This window comes from Procambarus clarkii, chromosome 80, assembly GCF_040958095.1.
Source record: "Procambarus clarkii isolate CNS0578487 chromosome 80, FALCON_Pclarkii_2.0, whole genome shotgun sequence".
Classification (NCBI taxonomy): Eukaryota; Metazoa; Arthropoda; class Malacostraca; order Decapoda; family Cambaridae; genus Procambarus; species Procambarus clarkii.
The window spans coordinates 18,017,177-18,039,249 of NC_091229.1; the positions used below are offsets into that span (position 1 = coordinate 18,017,177).

At 44.0% G+C, this 22,073-nt stretch overlaps 2 protein-coding genes across 2 annotated transcripts; both read left to right on the forward strand.

Annotated features, from left to right (window-relative positions):
• Positions 1-8,166: 8,166 nt before the first annotated feature.
• Positions 8,167-8,924, forward strand: LOC123746383 (shematrin-like protein 2). The gene is made up of 2 exons (XM_045727890.2): positions 8,167-8,204; positions 8,489-8,924. The coding sequence occupies exons 1-2, from the start codon at positions 8,193-8,195 to the stop codon at positions 8,840-8,842; spliced, it is 366 nt and encodes a 121-aa protein (XP_045583846.2). The 5' UTR covers positions 8,167-8,192; the 3' UTR covers positions 8,843-8,924.
• A 7,543-nt stretch (positions 8,925-16,467) lies between these two features.
• On the forward strand, positions 16,468-17,198 carry LOC123746384 (shematrin-like protein 2). The gene is made up of 2 exons (XM_045727891.2): positions 16,468-16,505; positions 16,778-17,198. Exons 1-2 carry the CDS (start codon positions 16,494-16,496, stop codon positions 17,123-17,125), a joined length of 360 nt encoding a protein of 119 aa, XP_045583847.2. The 5' UTR covers positions 16,468-16,493; the 3' UTR covers positions 17,126-17,198.
• Positions 17,199-22,073: the final 4,875 nt, after the last annotated feature.

Sequence of the window (22,073 nt, forward strand, 5' to 3'; positions counted from 1 at the left end):
AGAGGCACGCTGAGAGCCTGCGCTGCCTCTTTAAGTATCCACGGTGATACTTTGTCTGGTCCAACAGCTTTATTTGCATCCAGTGTTGTCAACTGTTTCATTACATCCTCTGCTGTCACCTCTATATCTGATAGTCTTTCATCTTGGGTAATCTCTTCTAACAATGGGAGCTGCTCAGGCTCGGTTGTGAACACTCCATGGAATTTTGCATTCAGTACCTCGCAGATTTCCTTGTCGCTTTCTGTATATGCCCCTTCTGTTTTCCTCAGTCTTGTCACTTGGTCATTTACCGACATCTTCCTTCTTATATGGCTATGTAGTAATTTTGGTTGCTTTTTCGCTTTGACTGCAATATCATTCTCATAATTTCTTTCCGACACTCGTCTTATGTTAACATGACGTATTGATGATAGAGGATAGTCAGGAAAATGAACTTTCTAGTAGTGTTAGCGTTCAACCTTCTGTAGTGACAAATGTCGAAACAAAGGTTAAAGTAAAACGGTATAGAGAAATAAGAAAGAAATTAGATATCAATAAGATCACCTTTGATGCTAGTAGCTGTTGTGCAAATGAGGAGAAAGCAGAAATGTTACAGTGTTGGGAGAGTCTGTCTGAGAAAATCTCGTATCTCATGGAATGTGACAGACAGGGCAAAGGTAGTTTTATTAAATCATGGATGAAAGTAGAGTGAGAATATTATCTTGGAGCGTTAATGGGTTAAAATCTAGTGCGGTGGATGTACACTATTATACTCTTAGATAGTACTATATTAACCTGATATGTTACATGGGATTCTTGTATTTGTACTCACTGAATTTGTGCGCCCCTTGAGGGACTTGAAGTATGGGAAGGGGTAGAAATAGCCTAAGCTAATCTTTGATTTTTTTTTTTTTTTTTTTTTTTTTTTTTTAACTTGTCTCAATAAACCTACTTGAACTTGGAAGACCATTATGTATTAAAGTGTCAAATTATGGATAACCATAGAAATAAGGAAATAAGTAGTGTACCACTTCAAATTGTTTGGATGTGTGATAATGATATGATAGACAGAATACTTAGGAACTACAAGAATTTTGCCCCAATGATTGTAACACTTACTATATTAATATGCAATGTTAAATGTTGTATTGTGATTTGTGTATCTGTACTCACTGAATTTGTGCGCCCCTTGAGGGACTTGAAGTAGAGGGGGGTAGAAATAGCCTAAGCTACTCTATCCCTTTGAGATGTATTTTTTTCTTGTCTCAATAAACATACTTGAACTTGAACTTGAACTTGAATGTAATCATTCCTAGCTCTGTTACATCTAATCCTGTTGTCCTCTGTCCTTTGTCTTCTGTACTTCCTCCACTCCCTCCTGCTTCTCACCTTTGCTTCCTGACACTGTCTATTAAACCATGGGTTATTATATTCCCTCCTGCTTTTTTCCTTTATTGTTGGAATAAATCTCTCTTCAGCCTCCTTGCATTTCAATATGACTTGGTTCATCATACCTTGCACTGTTTTTCCTCTAAGTTCTTCCTCCCACTGCACTTCTCCCAGGTAGTCCCTTATCCTTCTGTAGTCCCCTTTTCTGTAATCAAGTCTCCTTTCCCGGACCTCTTGTCCTTTGGTCACAATTTTAAGCTCCATCATGTAGTCAAAGACTAGGACACAATGGTCACTAGCTCCTAGTGGTATTTCATGTTCCAACTGCTCGATGTCTTCTACATTCTGAGTGAAAATGAGATCTAATAGGCTGGGCGTATCCCCTCCTCTTTCCCTAGTATCTTCTTTCACATGCTGTGTTAGGAAATTCCTGTCAATAACGTCTACCAGCTTCGCTCCCCAGGTCTCCTCCCCGCCATGGGGATTCCTCGTTTCCCAATCTATCTCTCCGTGATTTAGGTCCCCCATGACCAGCAGCTTTGCTCTCATTCTATGCGCTAAAGTTGCTGCCCTCTGCAGTTCATCTATACATGTCTTGTTGTTGTGTGTATGTGTGTGTGTGTGTGTGTGTGTATGCGTACTCACCTAGTTGTACTCACCTAGTTGTGCTTGAGGGGGTTGAGCTTTGGCTCTTTGGTCCTGCCTCTCAACCGTCAATCAACAGGTGTACAGGTTCCTGAGCCTATTGGGCTCTAACATATCTACACTTGAAACTGTGTATGGAGTCAGCCTCCACCACATTACTTCCTAATGCATTCCTTTTGTTAACCACTCTGACACTAAAAAAGTTCTTTCTAATATCTCTGTGGCTCATTTGGGCACTCAGTTTCCACCTGTGTCCCCTAGTGCGTGTGCCCCTTGTGTTAAATAGCCTGTCTTTATCAACCCTGTCGATTCCCTTGAGAATCTTGAATGTGGTGATCATGTCCCCCCGAACTCTTCTGTCATCCAACGAAGTGAGGTTTAATTCCCGTAGTCTCTCCTCGTAGCTCATACCCCTCAGCTCGGGTACTAGTCTGGTGGCAAACCTTTGAACCTTTTCCAGTTTAGTCTTGTGCTTGACTAGATATGGACTCCATGCTGGAGCCGCATACTCCAGGATTGGTCTTACATATGTGGTATATAATGTTCTGAAAGATTCCTTACACAAGTTTCTAAAGGCCGTTCTTATGTTAGCCAACCTGGCATATGTTGCTGAAGTTATCCTCTTGATATGAGCTTCAGGGGACAGGTCTGGCGTCATATCAATCCCCAGGTCCTTCTCTCTCTCTGACTCTTGAACTATCTCATCTCCCAAATGATACCTCGTATCTGGTCTCCTGCTTCCTACCCCTATCTTCATTACATTACATTTGCTTAGGTTAAACTCTAACAGCCATTTGTTCGACCATTCCTGCAGCTTGTCCAGGTCTTCTTGAAGCCTCAAGCTGTCATCCTCTGTCTTAATCCTTCTCATAATTTTGGCGTCGTCAGCAAACATTGAGAGGAATGAGTCTATACCCTCTGGGAGATCATTTACGTATTTCAGAAACAGGATAGGTCCAAGCACAGAGCCCTGTGGTACTCCACTGGTGACTTCACGCCATTCTAAGGTCTCACCCCTCACTGTAACTCTCTGCTTCCTATTGCTTAGGTACTTCCTTATCCACTGGAGCGCCCTATCATTTACTCCTGCCTGTTTCTCCAGCTTATGCATCAACCTTTTATGGGGTACTATGTCAAATGCTTTCCGACAGTCCAAAAAAAATGCAGTCCGCCAATCCTTCTCTTTCTTGCTTAATCTTTGTCACCTGATCGTAGAATTCTATCAAGCCTGTAAGGCAAGATTTACCCTCCCTGAATCCATGTTGGCGATTTGTCACGAAGTCCCTTCTCTCCAGATGTGTTATCAGGTTTTTTCTCACGATCTTCTCCATCACCTTGCATGGTATACAAGTCAAGGACACTGGCCTGTAGTTCAGTGCCTCTTGTCTGCCACCCTTTTTGTATATTGGTACTACATTAGCAGTCTTCCATATTTCTGGTAGGTCTCCCGTTTCCAGTGACCTACTATACACTATGGAGAGTGGCAAGCAAAGTGCTCCTGCACACTCTTTCAATACCCATGGTGAGATTCCGTCCGACCCAACAGCTTTTCTCACATCCAGCTCCAATAGGTGCTTCTTGACCTCATCTCTTGTAATTTCGAACCTTTCCCAAGGTCACCTGGTTTGCTGCCACTTCTCCTAGCGCCGTGACTTCTCCCTGTTCTATTGTAAAGACCTCCTGGAACCTTTTGTTGAGTTCTTCACACACCTCTTTATCATTCTATGTGTACCTGTCCTCGCCCACCCTAAGTTTCATCACCTGTTCCTTCACTGTTGTCTTCCTCCTGATGTGACTGTGTAGTAGCTTTGGTTCGGTCTTGGCTTTATTAGCTATATCATTTTCATACCTTTTCTCAGCTGCTCTTCTCACACTAACATTCTCGTTCCTGGTTCTCTGGTATCTCTCTCTACTTTCTGGTGTTTTGTTATTATGGAAGTTCCTCCATGCCCTTTTGTTCAGCTCCTCTGCTTTCATACATTCCCTATTAAACCACGGATTCTTCCTTTGCTTCTCTGTTTTTTCCTGTCGGGCTGGGACAAACCTGCTTACAGCCTCCTGACATTTTTGGGTGACATAGTCCATCATGTCTTGTACGGACTTGGTTTGAGTTCTGTGTCCCAATGTATATCCCATAGAAATTTATTCATCTCTTCATAGTTTTCCTTTCGGTGCGCCAGCCCTTTTTTCCCAGTTCTTTTTTGGGGGTGATAATTCCTAGCTCAACCAGGTACTCAAAGCTCAATACACTATGATCACTCATTCCTAAGGGGGCTTCCAACTTAACTTTCCTTATATCCGACTCATTTAGGGTAAATATCAGATCAAGCAAGGCTGGTTCATCCCCTCCTCTCATTCTTGTCGGTCCCTTGACGTGCTGACTTAGAAAGTTTCTTGTTGCCCCATCCAGCAGCTTAGTTCTCCATGTGTCTGGGCCTCCATGTGGGTCTCTGTTCCCCCAATCTATCTTCCCATGGTTGAAGTCTCCCATGATTAGTAGTCTGGATCCGTTCCTGCTAGCCACAGAAGCTGCTCTCTCTATTATATTGATGGTGGCCAAGTTGTTTCTATCATATTCCTGTCTGGGTCTTCTGTCATTCGGTGGGGGGTTATATATGACTACTACTATAATTTTCTGTCCTCCAGTTGCCTGATATGTAGTCACTGAAACCTTCACAGTTCTGAATTACCATATCTTCGAAACTCCAACCTTCTCTTAGTAGCAAAGCTACACCACCTCCTCCTCTCCCTTCTCTCACTTTCCTCACTACATAGTAGCCCTGTGGAAACACTGCATTTGTTATAGTTTTCGTTAGCTTTGTTTCTGTGAGTGCTATTATATCTGGGTTTTCCTCTAGTGCCCATTCTCCGAGTTCACTTGTTTTATTTGTAATCCCATCTATGTTAGTGTACATTGCCTTGAAGCTCACTTTCTTCTGCTCATTTTCTTGTCCCTTTCTTGGCGAGCATTCTGCTGGTGTGGGAAGCTGTTCTGTGGGTGAGAAGATCTGTGAGGTGGTTTGCAGGGTCTCAGAGGATTTTGGGGTGGGGGGTGGGGGTTTAAGGGAAGGGGGGACAGGTAGAGTGTGGGTTAAGGAGATAGGGGGGACATGGAGGATACGGGGTGAGGTGGGGGAGGGGTGAATAGAGAAGGGGTGACAGGGTCAGAATGGGGTGGGGGTGAGGGAGGGTTGGGTGGGGGGGGAGGGAGGGTTGGGTTGGGGCAGGTAGGGTGAGGGGAAGGGAGGGTTTCTATGCAGAGGGGGGTGGTGGTGTTGCTGGGATGCTGGTCTTGGGTTCCCCTCTTGTCTCTAGGACTATTGTGTTGGGGGCTGTGATTTCCTGGTTTGCTCCTCTCTCCCTGCGCTTCCTCCTTGCCTCTGCTGCCCTGGCTCTCTCCTCCTTCGTCCTGTCCCTCTGCAGGAATACTTTTTTGTATCCCTCCACATGCTGCAGACGACTCTTCCTTTCGAGAATATTCTCCTTCGTGGTTTCATTTGTAAACACCACCTTTACAAGTCGGTTTCTGTCCTTGTTGTACCAGCCCAACCTGAAAACCTTCTCAATGTTTTGTTCAGCCCCTTCCATCTGTAACCCCTTCAGTAGCCCATGTACTGCCTCTCTATCCTTGCTATTCCATTCTTGCCTGTTGAATCCTTCCTGTTCTTTGATGCCTACAACAACCACTGATCTTTTTCTCTCCAGCAGCTGAGTGGTGCACCTTGCTGCTTCCTGTGAGGTAGCAGCTTGCATGGCTACCTCCCTCACTGTGGCCATTGCTTCTGAGCTCTTTTTCAGTATGTCCGCAAATGATTCAGGTACAGAGGCATTTCCTCCCAATGTAACATTCCCACCTTCCCTTTGGATGATAATCTGATGCTCGGTCTCTTTATTTTTCTCTGTGAGGGATTTGATCTCCTCCCTTGCTGATGTCAGCTCACTTTGCAGATTGTTAATTGTAATCCTCATTTCATGCATCTCCCTCCTGAATTCCTACAGAACTTGGGTTAACATCTCCTTCGTTTGGTCACTCTGGCTGTTCCCTGTGTCCCAGTTGTGTCCTCCTGCCATTTTGCCCCTTGTCAAGAGAGAGAGAGAGAGCAAGAGAGCAAGAGAGAGAGAAAGAGAGAGAGAGAGAGAGAGAGAGAGAGAGAGAGAGAGAGAGAGAGAGAGAGAGAGAGAGTGAGAGTGAGAGAGATAGAGAGAGAGAGAGAGAACGTGTGTGTGTGTGTGTGTGCGTGCGTGGGATGGGGGTTAAGAGGAGGTGTGGTGTTGTCTGGAGATTACAGCAGGTAAGAGAGGGGGTAAGAGAGGGGGTAAGAGAGGGGGTAAGAGAGGGGGTAAGAGAGGGGGTAAGAGAGGGGGTAAGAGAGGGGGTAAGAGAGGGGGTAAGAGAGGGGGTAAGAGAGGGGGTGGATTATGAGTGAGGTTTTATCCCCTTTCCACGAAAGGTGTTAATCCCTTCTAGCCTGACTGGACGTATGTGTGTGTGCGTGCGTGTGTGCTTGCAAACATACGTATGCGTGCGTGCGTGTGTGCTTGCAAACGTACGTGTGCGTGCGTGCGTGCGTGCGTGTGTTACGGGGGTCCCGTAAAATGTCAACCGCTACCCAAAATGAGCCACTTTGATATTTTAAATGTATCTGATATACTGAACAAGAATTTGGTGATATTTTACCTCTGTACACCTGAAGAATTGAGCAGAGAGGGGTACCTACCTGTCAGCCTCCCGCTCACACACCATGGTGAATAATTACGATGCTGGATGACGAAGTGCTCCGTCGTCGCCTCCCACGTGGTGATTCACTAATCCAGTAGATTGATGATGGCGGTTCTTCTCTATCTAACACAAATCTCTGGAGTCAGTCACTGTATCGGTGTGTCTGTTGTGTTACAGTTCACCAAGTCACTGTACCACTGATCACTTGACCCAATATGTAAACAAAACCTCGTGGGCCCTCCCACGTGGCCTGTCTGGTGAATTCACTGTTTAACACCAAGTTCTAGTGATAGCACTGTATTTTTCTTTCCTAGTCGCGGCGGTTATACGCTTTGTGATACCCCTAGATCTGTGATCTGTCACTGTAGCCTTAATTAACCCAAAAATAGTTGGGTTACCAACCCAACATTTTTTTTAACCCCAAAAAATAGCTCACCTAGTTGTGCTTGCGGGAGTTGAGCTCTGGCTCTTTGGTCCCGCCTCTCAATCGTCAATCAACTGGTGTACAGATTCCTGAGTCTACTAGGCTCTATCATATCTACATTTGAAGCTGTGTATGGAGTCATCCTCCACGACGTCACTTTCTAATGCATTTCATTTGTCTACTACTCTGACACTGAAAAAATTCTTTCTTACGTCTCTACGGCTCAATTTGGGCGCTCAATTTCCACCTGTGTCCTCTAGTGCGTGTGTCCCTTGTGTTAAATAGTCTGTCCTTATCTACCCTATCAATTCCTCTGAGAATCTTGTATATGGTGATCATGTCCCCTCTAACTCTTCTGTCTCCCAGTGACGTGAGGTTTAATTCCCGTAGTCTCTCCTACGTGTGTGTGTGTGTGTGCGTGTGTGTGTGTGTGTGTGTGTGTGTGTGTGTGTGTGTGTGTGTGTGTGTGTGTGTGTGTGTGTGTGTGTGTGTGTGTGTGTGTGTGTGTGTGTGTGTGTGTGTGTGTGTGTGTGTGTGTGTGTGTGTGTGTGTGTGTGTGTGTGTGTGTGTGTGTGTGTGTGTGTGTGTGTGTGTGTGTGTGTGTGTGTGTGTGTGTGTGTGTGTGCGCGTATTCGTTCGTGCACGCGTATTTGACGTGTGCGCGTATTTGTTCGTGTGCACGTATTCGTACATGCGTGCGTGTCTGCGTGTAGGTGTGTTATGGTTCAAAGTACCAGTCATTCGTCAGACTACAACTACTAGACTAGTGCACTACATGTACTACTAGACTAGTGCACTATATACACTAATAGACTACTAGTACACTATATGAACTACTACAACTACTAGTACAAAAAGTATAACTCTCACGGGACAATAAACACGTAACCTACGAAGGGCGACGCTTGGCGAGCAGAAAACTGATCAATGTCCATGAAAACACACAAAGAGAAAGTTTGGGCGGCCACGCCCCTGTGCAGTATATAAGGCTGCGCTGTCTCCTGCTGCCACAGTCAACACTGACACTCCTGAGCCATGAAGACCCTGGTTAGTTACTTCTGGCTCACTTAGGCTATGAACTTTGCTATTTACTATTTATAACTTTTTATTAGTTAGTGTTACTGCTTCTTTCACCAATACGTAAGAACCAAATATTATACAGCATATTATCTAAGGCATATTAGTATTTAATAAATTTTGAGTGAATTTTAAGAACCAGAGTTTAAACATTTAAATGTATTTAGCTACTGATTACAGAAACTTATCTCATAGCTCAGTTCAGCTCTAGTTCAATTAAGTATAACTGTAAATTAATATTGTTCATTCAACAGATCATTGTTGCCGCCCTGGCCGCCTTCTGCTTGGTGGCCACAAGCTCTGCTCCTGCCCCAGAGGCTGAGCCAGGTTACCTTGGTGTCCATGGAGGCTTTGGCCGAGGTCTCGGCTTTGGTGGCTTCAGGGGAGGATATGGGGGAGGATATGGAGGCTATGGGGGAGGATATGGAGGCTATGGGGGAGGATATGGAGGCTACGGACTCTACGGTCGTAGGAAGAGGAGCGCTGAGCCTGCTGCTGAGCCTGAAGCTGAACCCGGTTACTTTGGCGGGTTCGGCCGAGGCTTAGGAGGATATGGAGGCTTTGGTGGAGGCTACGGAGGCTACGGAGGTTACGGATACTATGGCTGAACATAAGTTGTTGTTATCCGATAAACATCATTGATTATAATAATAACAATTCAAATTAAATATACAGATATACAGAATCAAATATTTTCATTAATTTTCTGATTCCTTCTACAAATATAACATTTAAAAATTTGTTGCATGACTTTTGTAAACGAATAACCAAACCCGTTCATATGATAACTTTTCTTTTCGTTCTGGACCTTTATCATGTCAATAAGGAGTCCAGTATAACGTTCAAACGTCGTTAATATGTCAAAAACTTTGTGATATGTGTCCAGGATGAACAGAAACGCTGTGATAAATGTGCCTAACGGACCTGAACGTCGTCACAAGTCATTCCCCGTTGTCGAAGCCAGGATGCCTAGACATAGGTTTATCGAGGACCCCGCGTAGGCTAGCGACTGACCTTCCCCAGGATACATCCTACAACAATTTGTAATATCCCGGGTATCTTTAGTATTTTAGTGCCAGGTGAACAGACACATCAAGTGAAAGGAAACGTTAGCAATTATTTCTCACCTGCCTGGGGGATTGAGCGCAGATCCCATGGTTGTGAACTGAGGAGGAAGACTTCTGTGCTATAGGTTCCTACTATGTGTGAGTGTGGTTACATGTTTTCAGCCATCTTATTATGAGTTGTTCACTGTATACTGTAAAGGAGATGCCCTCTTTTCAGGAAAAAAAAAACTCTTGCAAACAAAAAATATTTTACCATCAATTCAGTTACGTAGAAATTACATGGAAAGTCTCTTGTTATTCTTCATTTTTCTCTGACAGGGAACCGTGAATCCGGAGATGATAAGAAAGTAGTAAAGGTCAAGTAGGCTATATCCAGGAATATCGACATATCGAGGTAATGACATTTAACTTTTCACTGTCACCTACACGCTACAGAGAGCACCAACAGCGTCATACTCAACCATTCACCATAACTTCACACTACATAGGGTCACAAGACCCAGCAACATCATACGTCAGTCATTCATCCCCAGGATGAATGACCGCTAAAAGACCTTTTATGCTCACTGTAATTCTTTTTGCGCTACCACTTACAAGATGGGTATGGGGTGCACAATAAACTACCCGCCTCTGGCGGCAACAATCAAAATAAAAAATACATAAGACCAGGCGTAAGGGAATACAACGGAATCACTATAGCCCTTGTTAAGACAACAGCTGTGAATACGCCAGTTACGGCTCCACTCCTGTGATAAACACTATGGGATCTCCACAGCCCGTGCTACTTGGAACTTTTTGTTCCGAGTAGCTGAATCTAAAACAACAACAACAACAACGAGAATAGAAGTACAGGGAGGCAGTACGGATCCTTCACATGGTCGTCCCTCAAGAACGCCTCGACCACTTTTGGGACTTAGACACCTTGAAGAAGGAAATTCGACCACACTACTAACTTCGAGGAAATGGGATAAGGATACCAATCCTCTTGTAATACTCGGATATCTCAGGAACTGAGATGTCCGAGTATTAAGTTCCTGAGACGGAAGCACCGTCTCAGGAACTCTGAAGGTAGCTAAGCAATTCGCAGCAGTGTGTTTAGGGTTGTGACGAACAAACTATTGTCAGACTCAGCAGTCCTCTCAGCAAGGAGCATCAGAGCAGGTACAAGACCAGCGTCTGAAGTAGGTCGAGACTGAATTGTTGATTGAACATTAGGCCTCTAATGCGGAGGCTGGGAGGTCAGGGAGAGGCGCCGCCTGTCAGAACAGGAAAATTTTCTGATTGGTTGATGGGTCCTGAAGGGTTGGGGCGGGCGCTGGCGGAAGCAGCGGTGTTTGCGGTTGAAGAATGTCTCTTCACATAAACCAGTTTCTGTATTTCCTTCTCTCGACGTGGGAAACAGTGTGAAATTGCAACATGGTTACCAACGCAAAGCAGACAATGTTGGAATTCCGCCTTGCAAATGGAGTAGTAGGGGGTCTTGGCACATACGCTGCACTTAGTGACACGTTCCTGACATTTCTTGGTGGCGTGTGTATACTTGCAACACTTGAAGCATTGTTGGTCCTCTTCATCTATTCTCAGCTTCGATTGTGTCCGCAAGTTCCTTGATGTCTTGGTTTATCTTTCACTCGCTGGGTCTCCTGTTGAAGATAGTTCTCTCAGCAGGGTGCCGGCGAGAGAAAGTCACGCTGATTTGCGCGTCTTTCAGTGCGGTGCGGATGGGAAGTGATTCGAAGTATTTGATGTTATCATTTTGTGAGTAGAAGATAACACCATCAGTACCTTCTTGGCGTAAATCGACAGGTGTGACGTTGGTGAAGGTGAAGTGGGTTTGCAGTAAATCGGTCTTGGTGAACGTATCGTCGTCCAGGAACATAGCCCTTACTCTCTGGAAGGTAAACTTAGCTTTGTGCATCATGGCAAAGACTTAGGCATACAGCTGATCAATTCGTCGGTCTGACCAGTCCTATGGTCTTGGATGGGATTGGCGCGTCCACAGACCCCCATCCCCAGATCTCAAGAATCAGCTATTGATACTGATAATGGCTCTAAAGAGCCTTCACTTACGGGCTCACCATAGCCCGTGCTACATGAATTTTTTGTTCCCGTAGCCGAATCTAAAACAAACAACAACAACAACGTGTTTTTTAGTTCTTGTTATTTATAAACAAGCTCTTTACTCCCACTTCACACATCATTGCCACCTCAACCCGTCCTCAGGCAATCCTCGTCCATCCGGTACGCAACCCCAAAGACGTATTTAAAATGTTAACATACTGAGCATTCAAAACAGGAATTTTCTTACATATAAATTAATATTGACATATATTACAATTATGCCTGTTTTGGTGAAGGTTAGGATAAATTAGGTATTTAGATTCTGTTGGAAAATATTTGTATTCCTAGTATGTAGATGAAGCATTTGCAAAGTTGCGATTAGAACATAAGTCATCAACGAAACACTTTTCAAGAAAGCACTATTTTGGAGGCTGGATAATTGAGCACTTGGCCTTTGTTGATAAGGTCGGGCTCTCATTATATTTGAATTATCTTTCCTCTTTCTAAAATTCTCAATCCTCAGAATCTACTTGTTTTTGTATCGATTTCCCTTGTCACTTCTTCATCACGTAAACAATTCTTCTCATTCTTCTTCCCACTTAATCAGCATTCCACACTTACCTTACATTCATAATCAAGCATTTTCTTGTGTTCATTCCACCTTTCACTGGTATTCAGTTGTTCAGTCTCTTGTTCCAAGATTATTTTAGTATTTTGTACACATCCTTCAATTATTGCTACATATCAACTTTTGTATCTTCGCCACTTTTGTACAAAAGGAAAGAACAGCCTAACTTAATCGTATCTAGGCCTAGCAAAGAACATGTCCTAAATTAGGTCTCAAATTTCATATGTTAGGCCTAGGATTGCTAATTTACGCCTAGGGTGGACGTGAGTTATGATTTAGATATTGAAGTTTTCGTAAGGCCCTTTGGTATGCCAATAATACACATGTTGATTATTGATAATGCAAAAGTATATATTTTCAACATAGGTACTGTTACAATTGAAAGATGATTTGTGTGCAGGATATGGTGAATGGGTGAGTCACTTCTGGCTATCGTTTGATTTGACAGTTGACGATGATGATAATGATGATGATGATGCTAGTAATGATGATGATGATGATTATAATGATGGTGATGAGTATATAAAATTTTGTCATGTACTTTCCTGAATAGTGCATTGCTAAATAATTCTTTCATGTTGTTAGCGCCGTGTTTCAGCAGTGAGGTCAACTGTCTTATAAATACAATAACATCTTCAATATATAGTATTTTATAAAAGATAGAAATTTGTCAATGAATAATGAAATATACTGAATGATATTTGTGCTTTGATCATTAATATATTTTTTGAATTTATAAATGAATGTTCGCAGTAAACAAAGCTGTTAGTCATTTGTTATCAGTACCTTTCAACCATAGTATCCATAGCCTCTATAACCTCTCCCGAAACCTCCATACCCTCTGTAGCCTTCCAAATCACCGAAGCCTACAAAGTTTTCATAGCCGCCTAGGTAACCTGGATTAGCTTCAGGCTCAGCGCTTCTGCTTCCCTGATAGTAGCCTCCGTATCCTCCTTATCCTTCATATCCTAACCCGAAGCCTCGACCTAATCCTCCAAAGCCTCCGAAGCCGCCAAGGTAATCGGGCTCAGCATCTGGGGCAGGAGCAGTGCTTGTGTCCAAGCAGAAGGCGGCCAGCTCAGAAACAATGATCTGTTTGATGAATAGTAATAATATTAATCAATTGTTTGAAATATAGGTAAACTGAGTCAGTGAAGAAAACAAGTTTTGATATTCATGAGCTATGTTAAAGATGGTTAACTGGCTTTTAATAATAAAGATATATATATCAAATAATGAAGCGTCTTAGCAAAGATATTATCAAATAATTGCTTCCTGCGTGCCGAAAAAATAAGCCAATTCGCATAGCACAAATATATAATATAATATTGTCTACAGAAAATAGTAAACAGTATGAGATTAAGAGTGCCAGAAAGTGCAACTCACGAGGGTCTTCATGGTTTAGGAATAGCAGTGATGACTGTGGCAGCTGGAGTATTTTGTTGTTGTGGAAGATTTAGCTACTCAACGAAATTTCCATGTAGCTAGGGCTATAGATAGCCTGTAATTGAGTTCGGTTATTCGCGATAAGTGATAACCTTATTACTGTGATTTTTGGGTCAAAGTTTTAAATGGAGACGGGGTTTCCTTCTTTACTCCCGTGTCTTTCCCGAATCTGTTTTAGCGCACTGGTTTTAGTCTTGTTTTACTAACATTATCTTGGTGGTGGATATAGATGCACAATGTTCACTATTGTGTCCCATTCTTCAACTGCTTTTCTAACCATTGTAGTTGCTCTGAATTTTGCATGTAATGCAGCTGCTCTTGTTGGATGAATGTTGAAGTTAATGCAGAGGGCTTCAGTTGCTTCACATTATACTAAGTAGTGTAATAGCGGCTTCTGCATCTGTTCCACTAATATGACACACTTTAACTATTGGGTTTATTATCTCCCAGCAGCATTCATAACTATATCTTAGTCTGTGTATGTCTACTGCAATGTCTCTAGATATGTTTTTGCCGGGCTTGAAAGAGGAGTACCCAGTGGCTTGTTCGTACCAATGATAGTGGATCTTCTTTCCGTTACTCTGGCTCTGTGGCGACTTTTTATAGTTGGGAGTATTTTCTTCTTGATTTCCTCCTTAATCTGTGAAAAACTTTGAAGTATTTCAACCTGTACAACAGGTAGAGCAGTGGTAGTTTTTGCTAGCGGGTCTGTCTTTTCATTACATCTGTACTAATTTGACTTGGTATCCAATTTAGGGTGAGTGACTGCCTTAGATTGTGTGCTTCTTTTTCTATATGAAGGATTTCCGAGATGAGTTTTATATTATATCTGTGCTGATTGGATAAAAATGCCTGGAGCAAAGATTTGTAGTCGTTGTGAATGATGACATCATGTAAATTATTCTCAATTGCATAATTTATGGCCTCTGTCAGGTCTGGTAATACTGTTTGCAATGTTGTGCACCCACTATTTATGCTCCAGTATGCTTTATGGTTGTCATTGTAAACTGTCGCCCAGCCGAATCTTTATTTCTAGATCAACTGATGTATTTATAAAGTTATTTGCTGTTTCCTGTTGCTTAAATACTACGTTTAAGTATTTAAGCACCACTGGAGCACATTACCTGTTATTTCTACCTGTTTCTCCAATTTTTGTAACAGCATCTTAAGGGGTATTGTGTCTAAGGCTTTCTGATAGTACAAGGAAATGCAGTCTGGCCACCCTTTTCTTTCTTGCCTAATTACTGTCGCCTTAATAGAATTCTATTAAACCTGTAAGGCATGATTTACCATCACTGAACTCTAAGCTCTATTTCTCCAGGTGCTCTACGAGCTTTTTCCTTATGATCTTCTCCATCATCTTGAATGATATACAAAGTTAGTGTGTGTGTGTGTGTGTGTGTACTCACCTATTTGTGCCTGCAGGTTTTAGCATTAGCTCTTGGATCCTGCCTTACTAGCCGCCGGTTGTTTAAAACAATGACTCCTGTCCTATTCCCAATCATATCTAGTTTTAAAATTATGAATAGAATTTGTTTCGACAACCTACTCCTTAAGTTTATTCCATTTCTCTTATGCTAAAAGAAAACTTCCTAACATTTCTATAAGTCATATGAGTTTCCAGCTTCCACCCATGTCCTCTTGTTCTGTTAGTATTCAGTGTGAACATTTTGTCTATTTCCACTCTGTCAATACCGCAAAGTATTTGATATGTTTCAGCCATATCTCCCAGGTTTCTCCTTTTTACTAGTGTTGTCAGGTTCAGTCCTTCAGTCGCACTTTCACCCCATCTCTCGTAACTCTGGGACAAGCCTCGTCGCAAACTTCTGAACGTTTTCCAGTTTTCTTATGTGTTTCTTCAGGTGGAGGCTCCATGATGGAGCCGCATACTCCATGACTGGCCTTACATACTTGTTATACAAGGTTCTCAAAGATTTCTTACACAGGTTTCTGAAGGCAGTTCTGATGTTAGCCAGCCTCGCATACACCGCTGATGTTTTTTTTATATGGGTTTCAGGAGGCAGGTTTGGCTTGATATCAATTCCTAAATCGTTCTCTCTGTCCGTTTCATGAAGGACTTTATCTCCCATTCAGTATTCAGTGTCTGGCCTCCTATTTCCTCCATCTAGTTTCATTACCTTACATTTACTCGGAATGAAGTTTAGTAGCCATTTGTTGGACCATTTATCAGTTTGTCTAGGTCATCTTGTAGCCTCATACTATCTTCTTGTCATATTCCTCCTCATAATTTTTGCTTCATCAGCAAACATTAAGAGGACTTAGTCTATTCCGTTTGGGAGATCATTTACATATATCAGAAACTGAATAGATCTAGCGACTGAACCCAGTAGGACTCAACTGGTGACGCCTCGCCACTCCGAGACCTCACCCCTCACAGTGACTCACTGTCTTCTGTTGCTTATGTTCTCTCTCTTATCCTTTGGAGTACGTTCCATTTCACTCCCACATGCACCTCAAGCTTGTTCACTAGTCTCTTATGTGGTACTGTGCCCAAAGCTTTCTGGCAATCCAAAAATATACACTCTGCCCAGCCCTCTCTATCTTGCCTGATTTGTGTTGCCCGGTCATTGAATTCAATTAATCCTGTGAGGCATGATTTGCCATTCCTAAACCCATGCTGATGTTGTATTATGATTACGTATATTAGAAATAATAGAAGCACATTAGAAATCTATTAGAAATATATAAGAAAAATTAGAAATATATTAGAAATATTAGAAATATATTAGAAATATATTAGAAATATTAGATATATATTAGAAATATTAGAAATATATTAAAAAATATTATAAATATATTAGAAATAAATTGAAAATATTAGAAATATACGTAATAACGTACAACTACAAGTTCAAAAAGCATAACTCTCACAGGACAGTAAACAAGTAACCTACGAAAGGCGACGTATGGAGAGCGGAAAACTTATCAATGTCCATGAAAACACACAATGAGAAGGTTTGGGTGGCCACGCCCCTGTGTGGTATATAAGGCCGCGCTGTCTCCTGCTGCCACAGTCAACACTGACACTCCTGAGCCATGAAGACCCTGGTGAGTTACTTCTGGCTCACTTAGGCTATGTACTTTGCTATTTACTATTTATAACTTTTTATTTGTATGTGTTACTGTTTCTATCAACAATACATAAAGTAAAATATTTTGCAACAAATTATCTAAGGCATTTTAGTATTTAATGAATTTTGAGTTAATGTTAAGAACCAGAGTTCAAACATTTAAACGTATTTAACTATTGATTACAGAAACTTATCTCATAGCTCAGTTCAATTACTTATTACCGTAAGTTAATATTGTTCATTCAACAGATCGTTGTTGCCGCCCTGGCCGCCTTCTGCTTGGTGGCCACAAGCGCTGCTCCTGCTCCAGATGCTGAGCCTGGTTACCTTGGTGGCTACGGCTTCGGCCGAGGTCTCGGCTTTGGTGGCTTTGGGGGAGGATACGGAGGCTATGGGGGAGGATATGGAGGCTACGGGGGAGGATATGGAGGCTACGGACTCTACGGTCGTAGGAAGAGGAGCGCTGAGCCTGCTGCTGAGCCTGAAGCCGAACCTGGTTACTTTGGCGGCTATGGAGGTTTCGGCAGAGGCTTCGGAGGATATGGAGGCTTTGGTGGAGGCTACGGAGGTTACGGAGGCTACGGATACTATGGCTAAACATAAGTTGTTGTTAACTGATAAGCATCAACAATAACAATTCAAATTAAATATACAGATATACAGAATCAAACATTTTCATTTCATTTTCTGATTCCTTCTACAAATATAACATTTTCAAATTTTGTTGCATGATTTTTGTAAACGAATAACCAAACCCGTTCATATGATAACTTTTCTTTTCGTTCTGGATCATTATCATGGTCCAATACGAAAAGTTCTGGACCATGTAACGTTCTAGGTCAGTCCAGGATAACGTTCAAACGTCGTTAATATGTTAAAAACTTTGTGATATGTGTCCAGGATAAAAAGAAACGCTGTGATAAATGTTCCTAACGGACCGGAACGTCGTCACAAATCATTCCCTCGTTGTCGAAGCCAGGATGCCTAGACATAGCTTTATCGAGGACCCGCCTAGGCTAGTTACTGACCTTCCCAGGATGCAAGCCTCAACATTTAATTAACTTTCGGGTACCTATTTAAGGCCAGGCGAACAGACACATCAAGTGAAAGGAAAAGTTAGCAATTATTTCTCACCTGCAACTACTTGGACTGGACGGTAGAGCGACGGTCTTGCTTCTTGCAGGTCGGCGTTCAATCCCCGACCGTCCACGTGGTTAGGCACCATTCCTTTCCCACGTCTCATCCCAAATCCTTATCCTGATCCCTTCCAAGTGCTACATAGTCGTAATGGCTTGGTGCTTTTCCCCTGATAATTCCATCTCGGGTTTCTCATAATATCTGATATCTCCTGCCTGGGGGATTGAGATTGTGTGTGTGTGTGTGTGTGTGTGTGTGTGTGTGTGTGTGTGTGTGTGTGTGTGTGTGTGTGTGTGTGTGTGTGTGTGTGTGTGTGTGTGTGTGTGTGTGTGTGTGTGTGTGTGGGTTCGTTTGGGTTCGGTTACATGTTTTCAGCCATCTTATTATGATTTCTTCACTGCAAACTGTAAAGGGGAAGCCCGGTTGCAGAAAAAAACATTTCTTGCAACCAGAAATATTTTACCATGAATTCAGTAACGCAGAAATTCCATGGAAAGTCTCTTATTATTCTTTATTTTTCAGTGTCTATCTTTCTCTTGCAGGGAACCGTGAATCCGGAGATGATAAGAAAGTAGTAAAGGTCAAGTTGGCTAAAGATATCCAGTAATGACATTTAATTTTTCACTATAACTTGGATGCTACAGAGAGCACCAGCAGCGTCCATACTACACCATCCACTATAACTTCACACTACAAAGGGTCACAATACTCACAAACATCATACGTCAGTCATTCATCCCCCAGAAAGAATGACCGCTACATAAGACCAGGCGTATGGGAATACACCGGGCTCACTATAGTCCGTACTAAGACAAAAACAGGTGTGAATACGACAGTTACAACCCCGCTCCTGTGATAAATAAGTCCACTATGGGATCTCCACAGCCCTGTGCTACTTGGAACTTTTTGTTCAGAGTAACTGAATATAAAACATCAACAACAACAACGGGAATAGAAGTACAGGGAAGCAGTACGGATCCTTCACATGGTCGTCCCTCAAGAATCCCTCGACAACTTTTGCGACTTCGACACTCTGAAGAAGGAAATTCGACCAGACTACCAACTTCGGGGAACTGGGATAAGGGACATCACTCCTCTTGTAATACCCGCACGTCTATTGACCGACCGACTATGGCCAGCCCCGCCAACTCTATGGCATTAAAACTATGGCATTATGTCACTATGTGGCATTAAACTATGAGCGACGTGTGTATCCCATCTTAGCTTAGATGTCCAAAGGGTTTGGAAAGGTTGGGAGGAGGAAGATGAAAGTCTTGAAGGGGATTTGGGTGGTGAATGAAGAGGCTTGAAAGTTTGGTGGCCTGTCCATCATGGGTTGGCATCAGGTATATCTCGGAGTGGAGCTTGCTTGTTATTGAGTTCTTCTTCCGTGGCTGGGGGCTTGTGGTGCGGCGGTTGGTCTTCTTGCTAGTGTAGTTGAGGTTCTTAATCTGGCTTGGAGGAAGCGTCTTCCCGTTTTGGGTGGTGTATGTTTGCTGGCAGTTGATGGTAGGTGTTGGTAGTGTTTCTTCATTCTTGAGTCGTTATTCTTCATGGGTCTTCACTGTTCAATCGCTGGTCTTCAGATTTCAGTGCTTTTCTGTTTTCTTCTTTATTTGCCTCGCAGTTTTCAGCAAACTTGGATCGCTGTTCATCTTGGGTATCGCGGAAGTCGTGGTTGTCTAACTTCTCGTTGACATTGCTGTACGGTCGTTGGAGGTTTTAGGCATGGTGTCCAATAGGAAATCATCTGGTCTGTAGTGATACTTCCGCTGAGGAGGGGATGGTGTTACCACTGAGACATCTTCAACTGACGAATCGTTTGAATCAAAAGCTGTGGCGGCTTTCCTTGAAGGTTGAGTAGTAGCAGATCGTGGTGAGAGTTGCAGAGTGATCGCTGTATCTACAGCTGGAGTAAAAGGATCGGTGGATGTATCTGTGGTTCATAGAACGCCAGTAGTAGTCTTAATGGAAGCGGCAGGAACGTTGTCGGCTGGAGAGTCGTCTGCCTCTACTGGGACAGACAGAGGTTTAGCAGCAGGTGTTGCAAGCTGAGCAGCTACCGAGGCAGTTAATGATGAAGGCACTTGCCCTGCAGGAAGCACCGTCTCAGGAACTCTGAAGGTAGTTAAGTCATCTGCAGCAAACTATGTGTTTAGAGTTGTGACAAACAAACTATTGTAAGATCCAGCAATCCTCTCAGCAAGGAGCAGCAGAGCAGGTACAAGACCAGCGTCTGAAGTAGGTCTAGACTGGGTTGTTGATTGGACGTTAGGCCCCCAATGAGGAGGCTGGCAGGTCCGGGGCCTAGAGGCGCCGTTTGGCAGATCAGGTAAATCTTCTGGAGGGTTGGGGCGGACGCTGACGGAAGCGGCGTTGCTTGTGGTTGAAGAAGGTCTCTTTGCATCATCCTGTTTCTTCATTTCCTCCTTTCGACGTGGGGCAACGGTGTGCAACATGGTTACCACTGCAAAGCAGTCAACGATGAAATTCTGCCTTGCAAATGGAGTAGTGGTGGTCTTTTGCGCAGACGCTGCACTTGGTGATGCGTTCCAGACATTTCTTGGTGGAGTGTGTATACGTGTAACACTTGAAGCATTATTAGTCCGCTTCAGCAATGGCGGAGAAGTATTTTTTCATGGACAAGCAGACACCGGAGACCGAGTGAACAATGACAGTGACATCAGTTGGTATCACAGGAGAGTCCTCAGCTTCGATTGCGTCCACAAGTTTCTGGATGTCTCGGTTGATGATCCACTTGCCGGGTCTCCTGATGAAGACAGTTCTCTCAGCAAGGTGCCGGCGAGAGAATGTTATGCTAATATGCGCTTCTTCAAGTGCGGTGCGGATGGAAAATGAATCGAAGTGGTCGATGTTATCCTCCTGTGAGTAGAAGAGAACAACATCCGTACCCTCCGTCAGGTGCGATGTTGGTGCAGGTGGAGAGGGTTTGCAATAGGTCGGTCTTGCTGAACGCATCGTCGTCCAGGAAGGTAGCCCACATTCTGTGGAAGGTAAACTTGGCTTTGTGCACCATGGCAAAGGCTAAGTTGAGGCGATACAGCTGATCAATTCACTTGTCTGAGGAGTCTTATGGTATTGGATTGGATAGGCGCGTCCACGGACCCTATCCCCAGAACTCCAGTATCAGCTATTGATACTGATAATGGCCCTAAAGAGCCTCCAATTACGGACTCTCCATAGCCCGTGCTACATAAAACTTTTGTCTCAGTAGCCGAATGTAAAACAAACAGCAACAACAACGTGCTTTTCAGTACGCGTCATTTACAAACAAACCATCTACTTCCACTTCATACATCATTGCCGTCTCCAGCAACACACTGGCAGGGGTCTCCAGCAACACACTGGCAGAGTTCTCCAGCACCACTCTGGCAGGGGTATCAAGCAACACACTGGCAGAGGTCTCCAGCAACACACTGGCAGAGGTCTCCAGCAACACACTGGCAGAGGTCTCCAGCAACACACTGGCAGGGGTCTCCAGCAACACACTGGCAGAGTTCTCCAGCACCACTCTGGCAGGGGTATCAAGCAACACACTGGCAGAGGTCTCCAGCAACACACTGGCAGAGGTCTCCAGCAACACACTGGCAGAGGTCTCCAGCAACACACTGGCAGGGGTCTCCAGCAACACACTGGCAGGGGTCTCCAGCAACACACTGGTAGGGGTATCAAGCAACACACTGGCAGGGGGGTCTCCAGCAACACACTGGCAGGGGTCTCCAGCAACACACTGGCAGAGGTCTCCAGCAACACACTGGCAGGGATCTCCAACAACAAACTGGCAGGGGTCTCCAGCAACACACTGACAGGGGTCTCCAGCAACACACTGGCAGAGGTCTCCAGCAACACACTGGCAGAGGTCTCCAGCAACACACTGGCAGGGGTCTCCAGCAACACACTGGCAGGGGTCTCCAGCAACACACTGGTAGGGGTATCAAGCAACACACTGGCAGGGGGGTCTCCAGCAACACACTGGCAGAGGTCTCCAGCAACACACTGGCAGAGGTCTCCAGCAACACACTGGCAGGGATCTCCAGCAACAAACTGGCAGGGGTCTCCAGCAACACACTGGCAGGGATCTCCAGCAACAAACTGGCAGGGGTCTCCAGCACCACTCTGGCAGAGGTCTCCAGCAACACACTGGCAGAGGTCTCCAGTACCACTCTGGCAGGGGTCTCCAGCAACACGCTGGCAGAGGTCTCCAGCAACACGCTGGCAGAGGTCTCCAGCAACACGCTGGCAGAGGTCTCCAGCAACACGCTGGCAGAGGTCTCCAGCAACACGCTGGCAGAGGTCTCCAGCAACACATTGGCAGGGGTCTCCAGCAACACGCTGGCAGAGGTCTCCAGCAACACACTGGCAGAGGTCTCCAGCAAAACACTGGCAG